The following is a 13,447-nucleotide window of genomic DNA, read 5'->3' as shown; positions in this document are numbered from 1 at the left end:
TAAAGTAAAATTATACTTGACAGTTTATAAACATCAAGTATATAAGATTTGTTGACATTTTCTACATGTCAAGAATTTGTTTACTCTTGACACGTTTTGCATGTCAAGTTTTTTTTTAAAATAAAAAATTATATATTTTAAAATATCTCCATAATTTATCTTGCACATGTTTTGAAGTTCAACAACGTCGAACATATATAAGTAAAGCAAGAGAGTACACGTACAAATGTGCTCAAGTACACATTAATTGTACAATTGAATCAACTAAACTTTTTCCATTCAAGTACTAATAATATTTTAACATATTGCATATATATATATATATATCAATTGAACCATAAATACACATACATATAGTTAGCCTAAACTTCTAACAATAGCCTAAACTTTCCATCTATGTGTAGCCTAACTATAGGTGTATCAACAAAATATCAACACAACTAATTCACCTAGCTATATCCAGTATATTGGCAAAATATATATCACACACCCATATCCAATATCAACAAAACTTGTCTATCTAACATAAAATATAATCACCATAATCAAATATGGTGGCCACCCAAAAATTCAGCAAGCTCCATTCGAACTTCATCCAACATGAATTGACTATATGGGCTCCTTGTATAATCTAATATGAAACCCAAATTAAATATTATGGTTAATATTTTGATTACTTGAATTGTAGAAAATAATTCAAATAATCATTTAAACACAACATACCGAATCTATGTGACTATTATGCTCTGATTAGTGATTATACTCCTATTGTTGGAATTCTAAGACCCTGATAGTGCAACCCTTTTTGAATCACAAACCTACACCACATTGTAAGATGCAAATTGAATAAATCATAAAATTGTTGTTGATATAAAAAATTACATGCACATGCTTGTGTTTTGTATTTAAAAACCAGGTAAGAGTGCTAATTTAATGCATTTAGAAAGACACAATTCCAAATCTGAAAGCTCCCTAATCTTAAGCAAAATTAACTGGATGAAAGAGTTGTAAGTACCAACAATTGAGAGTTATTGATGCTGGAAACTTTGAACCTTGCAGAGAAAATTTAGTGCTTTGTCAGAAGCTTATAAGATATATCAGATAGTTTTTCATCAATGAATATTAAACCATTTCAAGTAGCCTTGCATGCCACCTCCTTTAAAACTTCAGATCCTAGTATAGTAATCAACAATTTTAGGGCAGGGGGCGTAGTAGTGGAAGAAACTATGCAGTACAATAGATCTGTAAGATTTGAGCACATTTGCAATGATAAGATGGTTTAGAAGGAAAATATATCATACAAAACCCAATGAGACTAAAATGATACAAAACTCAAGTAAAATATAGCTTTTATATCCATTCATTTGTTATGATTGTCAAATTTTTTGTACATCAAGCTATTATAGAGTCAGTCATGATAAAGGAGAAATCTAGAATGGAGTTACCAGATACAATCCATCCATGCGACCAACAACCAGAATGCATCCTCTTCACTCATATAGAGAAGCAACAAACCAGCTAAAAATCCCATCCCCTACACACTCAAAAGTATTATATACCATTCACCACCAAATATGATTAACATATATACGACTAATGAAAAATAAGACTCGGACATGAACATATCTAGCATTCCTATCAAAAACCGAATATGCCTTTAAGATATTGTAGAGAGATTTTTGAAATAGAGACATCACAATCCTTTAAAATCCACAACACTCTTAGATAACTCCAAGCTCAACGTCTCACCGATTGTTATTCTTAACTTCTTGAAATCTACAAACAAAATAAGAATAAAATTAAAACTAAGAACTTTAAGTCTAAATCAAATAATGCCTCCATTGTTTAGCAATGCAGAAACTGCCCAGAAAAAGTTAAAAGAACTTTAATATCGAGAAAAGTACCCAATTGCTATAGAGTTAATAAGCATATGCTGTAGTAAGGTTGATACCCAGATCACTAGACTGTATGCTTGAAATAAATATTATGTAGTTGCGGTTAACATCATTGAACTCCTGGATCTACATGTAGAAAGGTATGACCATTCCAAGTCATTTGGTAATTATATTCTTGCTAGTTGATAAGAAATTGTTAAAGGATTTCTTTAGCTTTTCGTATTTTGAATTGGCTTATCTTATTGGTGAATACCTAATTGTTAGTGTTAATAAGATTCTAGCTCCAACGTGAGGTTTGGTTGTGTTCATTCGACACAATACACAGATATCATATTTTATGTTTAGAATTTTCTTCTCCTTAATTATTTATATGAAAGTATCCTTTTGTTCCACTTGGAGTATTCCATTTGAAGTGTTGAGTTTGTTCTGAATATGGGTCTTAAAGTGCATCTAGAATGTATTCCAATATTGGCTTTTCTTGTTACTTTGACATTCTTATTGTGATATCTAGATATTCAGACACCAATTATATGTTGTGGTATATTTTCTTCTTTATCCTATTTTATTAGTTATGACATGGTATATAACTGACGAGATGATATTTTCTCTTGGTTGCTAAATAGCGAGGGGTGCAATGATAAGTTTATTCTGCTCTAATATACTATCAACGTTCAAGTGAAGTAATGAAACTCTAGGATTATACTATTGTTGATGACTTTTTCCCAACACATAGAAGGGGCCAAAGTTAGTGGGGTACTTCTTGCTTTTCTTCATTTTGGTTGAATTTTTTGGAATCAGATGGTTTTGTTATTTTTGAAAAATAAGAGTCGAATAATCTGGTATGTAATAATTAATTGGTTTGGTTGAACTTGTATGCTACAAAATGTGTTCTATTTGTTTTTATGTAATAATTAATTATATTTTTCTTTACATACAACATGTAGACTAGAAGTTTTACAAATATTTTCATCATGTTACTGTTGGTAATATGATGGTGCATTAAGGATTACGTAATATAACCAATTTAAGTTTATAATTTGAAACTATATCATTGCTTGAACTAATTAAGATAGGCTTTTAAAAGTTGAGGGAGAGAGATTTGAAACTAAAAACATTGAATTATTTCACCAAGATATTTATTAAGAGTGGTGATTTAATTAAGTACATAAAAATATCCCATGGAGATTAAGTTTGGCTATATAGATTAGCCTTCTCCTTCTCTTTCCAATATATACAACTATTTAAGCATATACATACACTACTAAATATCAAACAACAATTGCCCCAATCAACAATAACCACTAAGGCAAATAAAATCAAGCCAAAATTCCACTAATCACTCTCCATCCCACAATATATACTTACCTACACACCAATTACAAAGAACACTTCTACTAACTTTATGATGGGGCATAAGTATATATACTTTCAATCATTAACTTTCAAATGTCACATATTTTTGCTAGCTAACAAATACTAAATATTAGAAAGTTAGTAGAAACTCTTAATCTAGGTTTAAAGGCGAATTTAAAACCGTTAAAATCACTTTTATCATTTTTAAGATTACTCTAAAACAAGCTATTGATGATTCAAAATAATTTATTATTAAAATTTAACTTTTTAAATGCTAGTTTTAAAAAATTAAGAGCATGTTTTAGAATGATTTTGAAAATGAGAAAAATGATTTTAACTATTTTTAGAAAGTAAATATTGTTGTATATAATTTAAAATAAAAATTATTCTCTTATAGTCCACTCGATCCAATCAACTTTGTCAATCCAAAAGTGACAGCCATAGCTGCCCACCCTCCAATCAAGACCCTAACCACCGACCTAACCGTTGGCGCCTTCCCTAATGCCGCTCCCAACCAACCAAACCCAACTAGTGTCACCGTGACTGCCACCACCACCACCCCGAGCCGAACCCTATATTCCCTTATGAACGCCGCAGCCAATAGTGGCACTATTGCCCCCGTAGAAAAGGCCAAGGCTGAAGCCACTGCCGCCTGAAGAGGGTTCGGCAGTTTTGCTGTTTCCTCTTCCTCCAACTCTTTTCTATGGTCACGACTCCTTTTTATTTGCGCCATTTCAATATCCAATTGAGAATAGACTGAAACGAACTCACCGATTGCCATGCTGCAAGCACCTGCAATGAGACCGGCAAAACCAGTGAGGATCATGGCCTTGACGTCGTGCTTAACAGCACCAACACCCATCATGAGAGATGCCGTAGAGATGAGGCCATCGTTGGCACCGAGGACAGCTGCACGTAGCCATTGGGCACGTTTGGAGTAGTCAAAGGGTTGGGATTGGATTTCATCTACTACATGGTTGTCACGGGGAGGGATGGGAAACTTGGTGCAACTATTGAGGGAGCTGCTTTGGTTGAGTGTAGACATGGTAAGACTTGGAATAAAAAAATAGTAAGATAAATTTGAAGGCAGATATGGCTTAGAATGAAAAATAAAGAAGGAGATGTAGGAAGAAGACGAAGAAGTTGAAGTGTGGTGAACACACGTCCCCTTGATGTCTATTTAAGAGGGAAAATCTTAGATGATCATATAGTGGTAGTGACTTTCCACTGATGTAAGGGGAAAAAGACAAATTGAATTAACATAGCTTTTAACTCTCTCCAGCTATAATCAAGATAAAATAAAATATTATCTATAATCTGAGGAGATTTAATTAATAATTAAAATTTCATCTAATAATCATATAATTTATAACAAATGGATTAAAATCATGTTTTAAGATTATCTTTGAAAATTTATGCATCAATTCTTGTATAAAATAGAATGTAAAGAATTGTATAATTCAAATTGGTTTACATTGCACACATAATGAACATAAAATATTTTTTAATAGTATGCACATAGATAAAAATGATGTTTTTGTCAACTATTAAAACATTCTAGTAAAAGATTGAACTTTTATATTCAAATTGGTAATAAGGTATAAGATATATTACCATTGAAATTTGAACACAGAATATGATATGCGTGGATTTCTTATGTGGTATACATTTATTTGTTCATGAATGAGTGGAAATACAACCAATAGAACGTTTATTGCTTGTCTCCATCTTTGCTTTGCTTTTCTTTTATTTTTTTCTCTCTCGAAAGAATCAACTTTGACTGTTTTTCAACCATAATTATTTGCTTTGTCGTTATCTCTTCAATTTGGATTTTATTATTTTGAGACATTTTCAAATTTAATGCATATATGAGCTAATTTATTTACAAACTCATATTCCAAAATTTTACATTCTAAACCTCTATTGTCTATCTAGTCTATTGTCTACCATTTTATCACTTAAAATAGTTTCTCTTTTCTTGAAAAGCTAGGTTAGATGGTGAGCTCTAGGTTAAGTTTAGTCGTTAAGTTTGCTAGGTTAGATGGTGAGCTCTAGATTAAGTTTAGTCCTTAAGTTTCAAAACGTTGCAATTTTATCCTTCAGATATGAATTTATTTTCAGGATTAATATTTAATTTCAGTTTTAACATTAAGGTCTATTAATTAATTTAAAATAATTATGAAATAAAAATTTAAAATAAATTTTAATAGTGATTAAAAGTAGGGATATTTTTTAAAATAACAAAATAAATTAAAATATTTACAAGCTATATGACAAAATTTTGGATTCTATCACTAATAGCCACAAATACACTTCTATTTGATAGAATCCGAAAAAAACTGCTGTGTATTGTAAATATTATCTCAAATTTGCTATTTTTGACAATTAGTTAAACTTAATTAATCACAATTCTTTTACTTTATTTAAGTTAGTTAATAGATATTAATATTTAAAAATAGAAGGCAGGTATTTAATGAGAAATTTAAATTAAAAATATAAATCTTAAAATTTACAAACCAACTTTAAGCTAAAAAATATTAACTAATTTGGATTGACAAGATTTCTCCTGTATCCCTTAAATTGTATGTCTATAATTCATAACAAATTTTTGGATTTTTAGTATTTAAATCAAATTAATTCACATTTATTTATTTAGTTCATGTTCAATAAAAAATTTTCCTCCAAAATTGCTAAAAGATTTTCGATCGTTCCTCCTTCATTAGATTTCATAATATTTAAATTCAAATATTATGAAATCTAATCCCTAAAACAATGATAATGATTACTTCGTTATTTTCATATGATAATATATAGTACCTATAGTTAATAAAAAAATGATTATGAGAATTTCAACTCTCAAATCATTATATTTTATAATATTTTGATTTCAAATACTACATCATATCTTTAATGGCAAGCATAAATTAAGCATTTCGTATTATTTATATTTCAAGTTTGTAGCCACCTATTTTTATCCTACCAATATTTTTCTTTAAAAATAATATTAATAATAATGGCTAAACTTTTATTTATTTTACTTAAAAAAGTAAAAAAAAATTAGTAATAACATAGTATCTTATAATATCTCATTTTTATTATTTTAAGAAATAAAAATAAATCAATTTATTTTAAATAAAATATTTAATATCACATTTATCTTATTTGTACTATTTTAGAAAAAATAAATCAATTTGTTTTAAATAAAAATCTTCTAATATCAATTTTGACTCACTTAAATCATTTTAGGAAAAAAGAAAATCAATTTTAAATAAAAGTATTTTAATATTCATTTGATGTATTAATTTATTTTTCAAAATCTCAAAATATCTCATTTAATTTATTTTAGGAAAATGAAAATTTGTTTGATTTTATTCTTATTACTTTTTTCTAATTTGTGGTACACTCTAAGTCTATAAATAGGGACCATTTTCATTTGAAAAAAAAAGGGAGGAGAGTCTTTTTGAAACAAAAAAATTATTTGAAGAAAAAAAGTTCTTACAAAAAAAATCTTTAGAGAAAAGTTAGAGAAAATTTTTTGTGGGAGAATCTCGGCCAATGGGAAGAAAAGTTTCTCCAAAAGGTAGATTTTTTTTATTCATTTCATTACGTTAGTATCGTTACCCTTTTTTTTTTATTTTTTATTTCGGAACATTTTTTTATTTAATTTCTATTTTCCAAATCAAATCTTGTGTTGAAATATACTTTGTTAGAGATTGCATATGGTAGAATTTTACTCCCAAGGACGGACCTCATCGACGAGTAATTTTCTTTGGGATTTGATATTTTTTTTCTCTTCTTTTTTTTCTTTAAAGATAGAGGGAAAGAAAAAATTGTATAAGATTTTTTTTTAAAAAAAAATCGCTTTCTTTTACTTTTATTGTTATTTTTATATATTTATAAAAAAACCTAAGTCTTTTTCTTCTCCCTATATAATAGAGAAAAAGAAAAAGACATAAGATTTTTTTTATCTCTTGATCTTTATTTTATTCTCTCTAAAAATATGGAGAGAATGAATGAATAATAGAGAATTATGTCATTATTATTAAATATATATATATTATTGTTATTATATTCATATTTATATTTATTAGTGTTTTCTTTCTATTATTACTATACTTGCTATCGTTGTTGATATTCTTTATATATATATATATATATATATATATATATATATATATATTTCTTTGTATCACTACTTTTTTTTGTTTATTTCCTTATTTTATTTACTCGATTATGTTTTCCTTTCTTTTACTTATTCACATTATTATAATAATTATTGTTAGATGCACTTAAACATAACTCTTTGTATTTAAATTTTTAATGATTAAAAATCCTTCCCATTTAAAATTCTTTATGTTTTAAAATAAAGATTTTTTTAAAAAAATCATTTAGCAAATTTGTCTCTAATGCTACAAATGTTTTATGATTTTTTAAAACCTTCAAAATTTGATATATGATTTCATAAAGTTTCCTAAACCAATCTTTTCTAAAAACTTATTCTGTTTTCCTTAAAAAAAAAAAATCATACGATGGAATCTAGAACTTTTTGGGAGTCCGTTATTCCTAGATTCTTGAGTTGAGGGATTAATATCTTTTGGAAGTTCGAGATTTGATCCGAAGAAAAAATAAATTTAATTAATGTTTAAAAAAATATTTATTCAAAGATTAGCCTACGATAGATTTTGAGAAATTATAATAATTTCTCATTTTCTTAAGGTGAGAAACTTTCCTTAAATATGGAGCCTTAATTAATGAAATATTATTCCACATATTTTATGAGATCATTGCTTGAAATATTGGAGCAATGAGGGGTAAAATAAGAAATTTGTTTTAAAATAAATTAAAAAATATTTTTCAATTCAAGATTTTAAATTTGGTCACAATTTTTCTAAATGGGTGTTGTGGGGTGTTAATACTTTCCCCATACACAAATGACTCCCGAACTCAACTCTACTTTTTCGCAAACCGTTTTTTTAAAAATTGTTTACTTTGTTTCGGTGTCCAATCACACCATAAAAAAGATTGGTGGTGACTCCTATTTTCCTTTAAAACTAACTCTTTTGAGGACGTCGGTCGCTCCACGTCGTCTCAGGAACATATGATTATGATTATCAGATAATGCATAGTACATATGATTAATAATAATTTAAAAACAAAGTTTTATCATCACTACAATCGTGCTAATTATGATTATACACTTATTTTGATTGATTTTTATTAAAAAAATAATTTATTGTGCCTCTTGTATCAGATAATTATTTTTCACGTTGTGTTTTTTAATTATGTTAATATTCATATTTATTGTAATTAGACGTTTTATTTTGTATGTGACTTTTTATTTTCAATCATCCTTGTTATGCATGTGTAATCAAGAAGTATAATACATGTGTTACATCTCTTTGTGTAGGATAATATGTGTTTTGCTTGTATTTGCATGATACAAAATAATGAGACCAAATATCATACCATATAGTGTACTTGCAAACTTTTAAAAAATATTAACTAATTTAAGATATTTTCGAGATTGACAAGATTTTTCCAATATCTCCTTAATTAACATTTATTTATTTAATTCATAAAATTTATGTTTAATAAATATTTCTTCTAAAAGAATTGTTAAAAGATTTTCAATTGTTTTCTTCCCTTAGATTTCATACTATTTTGAATTCAAATATTATGAAATCTAATCCGTGAAAGAATGACAATCACTAATTCACTATTTTCTTAAGATTTATATTTCAAATTATTTTTAAAAATTTTATTAGATCATACATAGTTATTTTAATTTATATTTTAAATTGTACACATATTTTGATTGATTTTTATTTAAAGAAAAATTAATTTATTGTGTCTCTTTTATTAAAGAAATGTATTTTGCGAACAACATTCAAATTTGGTAAATCTTAACTAAATTTGCTATTTTGTTGCTATTTATGCTAATGGCAAATATATATACAATATTTTCAAATTTGTTATATTTTAAATAAATTATTAAATAACACATAATAGATAAATTTTAATAAAAATTTGAATTTACATTTTAATATATATTTTTAATAACAATTTGAATTTAAATTGTAGGATTTAATTATGTCTCAATGACATTTTTGCAATTATTTGAATATTCTTCTTTTAGGTTTTATTAGAGAAAAGAAAAGAAAAAGATTGAGAGAGGGGCAGCTGACAAGAGATAAACACAATGTGAAAGATAAATTTTTTATTGCAAACAAGAGAGAAAAACTCAAATGAATCTCGAATGTATGAAGAACTCACCGATTTGAGTGGACGAACCCACCGATGCGTATTTTGCTAAGATGTATATAAGTTTTGAATTCTATGGTATAATTTTATGATTTCATCTTTATCATTTCTTGACCTCTCACTTGTCAATGTGTTGTTAATAGTTAGATTTGTGATAAGTTGTTGATAAGAAGTTTAACTAATAATTCTTGTTGCATTAGTTGAGCTATGTTCATCGCTTGACCAGCGTATATCACCAACTATCTGAGAGGGCAAGTAGCAAGGATAAGGCTAACAAGAACAAAGAGAAGTATTTTGGAAACAAACTCTACTTTGTAAGATAACTTTCATCATTTGTGTCTCAAAAGGTAAACAAGTGTGAACATTAGAAGTCGAGAGGTTTATAAGTGAATTAGTTAACATTTTAGATTAGAAGTCTATAATTCATAACAAATTTTAGATTTTTAGTATTTAAATCAAATTAATTAACATTTATTTATGTAATTCATGTTTAATAAAGATTTTCCGTACAAAATTGCTAAAAAAATTCAACCATTCCTCCTTCATTAGATTTAATAATATTTTGAATTCAAATATTATGAAATCTAATCCCTAGTTCGTAAAGGGTAAGAGCAATAAATAGTACCTATGATTAATAAAAAAAATGGTTATTCGAATTTCAACCATTCCTAAATCATTATATTTCAAAATATTTTGATTTCAAATATTACAATCATATTCTTAATGGCAAACATAATTAAACATTTCGTATTATTTATATTTCAAGTTATTTTAAAAAAATTATCAGATAATACATAGTACGTATGGTTAATAATAATTTAAAAACAAAGTTTTATCATCACTAAAATCATGCTAATTATGATTACACACTTATTTTGATTAATTTTTATTAAAAAAATAATTTATTGTGCCTCTTGTATCGGATAATTATTTTTCACGTTGTGTTTTTTAATTACCTTAATATTCATATTTATTTTAATTAGACGTTTTATTTTGTATGTGACGTTTTATTTCCAATCATCCTGGTTTTGCATGTGTAATCAAGAAGTATAATACGTGTGTTATATCTCTTTATGTAGGATCATATGTATTTTATTGTGTATTTGTATGATACAAATAATGAAACCAAATATCTAACCATATAGTGTATTTGCAAACTTTTGAAAAATATTAACTAATTTAAGATATTTTCGAGATTGATAAGATTTCTCCAATATCTCCTAAATATATGCCTATAATTCATAACAAATATTTGGATTTTTAATACGAGAATTTTTAAAAATAGTAGATTTTAGAAAAACTTCCAACTCATAGCAAATTCTATTACTGATAGTCATTTTACAGACTTTAAGATTTTTCATATTCGACATAGAGCTAGGTAGAACAATATATTCATATGGTAGAAGTTTGGGCTATTGTAATTAAGTATGTAATGACTAAATATATTCATATGGTAGAAGTTTGGGCTATTGTAATTAAGTATGTAATGACTAAATATATTCATATCGTAGAAGTTTGGGCTATTGTAATTAAGTATGTAATGACTAAATATATGTATGGTTCAAGGATATATGTAATTTGTTAAAATATTAGTTCTTTGATAGAAAGTTTGAGTTGATCAAATTGTTTAATTAATATGCATAGTTTAGCAACTTTGTGTGATCTCAAAGGCTCTACTTATGAATAAACTTCAAAGCAGGTGAAATATAATTATATGAATATGTCGAATTGTACAATTTTTCATTTGAAAGAAAAAAAAAGTCTTGACATGCAAAATGTGTCAAGAATAAACAAATTCTTGATGTTTTATAAGTTGTCAAGTATACTTTTACTTGACGCGTAAAAACTGTCAAACAAAAAACCCTTTTATTCTTGACACTGAATTACTTGACGCGTAAAAAGTGTCAAGTAATCTCATATACTGGACGTTTTTTACCTGTTAAGTATGAATGTATTTGACGTTTAAAAACTGTCAAGTAAACTTTTTTCTTATTCTTGACACTAGATTACTTGACGCATTGAAAAACGTCGAGTAAACAAATAAATGATGAGAAAATCGCATCGAACATCTTCCATACACAAGCTCATCACATCTCACGCACATTACACATCTTCATCATCGTTCATCCATCACCATTATTTTATATTATTTTAATAAACGGTACTTAGGCACTTTAGTTATAAATAAATTATTCATCGCATAACATGACAATAGTTCATTGCATAATATCAATTTTAAGTTCAAACATGTCATCAACTCTATGTCTTCAACTCTAGATTCATTAGAAAATCTTGTTTGAATAACTTATAATTTGATTAAGACAGAGAAAAATTTAGGTCTAATTGTATTTATACATCAATTAAAGCATGACATAAAGCTATTACTTGAACATTCATCATCCCATACAAAATGCAACAACTGGATTTAGATTGATGTTGAGATATATATTTTTGTTTTGAAAATTATAGCTTTCTAACTAAAGTTGATATATATATGGCTACAGCAAAGTCTATCTTCTTCCTATTTCTTTTTCCCTTTGGACAAAAAGAAATTTTTTTAGAAAGGAAAAAGATCAAAATAACAAAAGCAATGAAAATGATTCTTCGACCTAAATCTGCTTTTGCAATTTGCTGATGGCAATTCTTGCTGACATAATTTTCCACCTCCCCAACACCATTAAACTAAAACCCACCATTTCAAATTTTCAATGTTAAATTGTATCTTACTTCCAAAATGAAATAAAATAAAATAAAGAAAAATGGTTCAAAATAGTAAATTTGACCAAATATATATTTACAATATATAACAAATTTTTTAGACTCTATCAATAATAGATATTGATAGACATGATAGAAGTCTATTGGTGCAGGATTTGTGTGGTGGTTTGTCATTGTAAATTAAACTATGCGATAGGTCACGAGTCATGATCACTGTATACAACTTACTCACTGTGTACCTTTTCATCGGATAACCATTGAATCCTCGTTGAGCATAAGTTTTCCTACTACTTGCACTTGGATTTACTTGGATGATCCAGAGTTAAACACAGAAAATTGATTCAAGACATTAGTTCTAGGCAATACTTAGCATTTAAGCGCGATATAAAAGAATTAATTAAATAAAGTATGAAAGAATCATAATCATGAACAAAAACTACTTGTGCACTCGAGAGAATCTGTAAGGGGAAGTAAATGGGTGTAAAGTGGACTTACGAACTAACTTGTATGTGAAAAAAAAGTGAAGGAAGATCTATGCATTATTAGGCGGTTATGCAATGCGAGAGTCTTGATGCGAGAAAACATGCATAATCAGTCCATGATTAAGGCGACCTTCTCTTGAAGTGTTTAGATGCCACACTTGTTCACCTTTCAGGATACAAATGACTGTGCTTGATCAAGCGAGATATGTCGAGGAAATTTGACTTATAAAACTTACAGAACTTCTTGTTTAAGAACAAACTCTTAATGCCTAATGTCCGCACTTGTTTTTCTTTCGGGATACAAAAGATGTTGGAAGTTTTCTCACAAAGGTGGAGTTTATTGTCAAACTCCTCCTTGCGCGGATTAGCCTTATCCTTGCTACTTGCCCTCTTAGGTAGTTGGCGATTGATATTGATCAAGTGATGAATATAACTCAACTAATGTGACAAGATTTATAAGCTAGACTCCTTATCAAGAACTTATCACAACTTAAACTGCTAATAACATATTGACAAGTGAGAAGTCAAGAAATGGTGGATTGACAAGGTATAAATATGCAATATATACGTAAAGAATGTAGGCATTTGGCTATTGTACAATATGAACAACATATATTATAAGGAAGTGCAAAAATGAAGACAAAGAAGAATGGAACAATATTATAAGTTGAGGGGGGAGAGAGAGCAACGAAAGTATGAATTATTTCCTACTCAGATTCTAAGCTTTTGCTTTTACAA

The 13,447-nt window shown here is 27.5% G+C and overlaps 1 protein-coding gene across 1 annotated transcript; it reads right to left on the bottom strand.

Annotated features, from left to right (window-relative positions):
• Positions 1 to 3,001: 3,001 nt before the first annotated feature.
• Positions 3,002 to 4,405, bottom strand: LOC101210510 (vacuolar iron transporter homolog 2). The gene has a single exon (XM_004139615.3). The coding sequence runs from the start codon at positions 4,291 to 4,293 to the stop codon at positions 3,640 to 3,642; it is 654 nt and encodes a 217-aa protein (XP_004139663.1). The 5' UTR covers positions 4,294 to 4,405; the 3' UTR covers positions 3,002 to 3,639.
• Between the last annotated feature and the right edge of the window lie 9,042 nt (positions 4,406 to 13,447).

Source organism: Cucumis sativus, chromosome 7 (genome assembly GCF_000004075.3).
Source record: "Cucumis sativus cultivar 9930 chromosome 7, Cucumber_9930_V3, whole genome shotgun sequence".
NCBI classification, from domain to species: Eukaryota; Viridiplantae; Streptophyta; class Magnoliopsida; order Cucurbitales; family Cucurbitaceae; genus Cucumis; species Cucumis sativus.
This window is presented reverse-complemented; position numbering and strand designations above follow the sequence as displayed.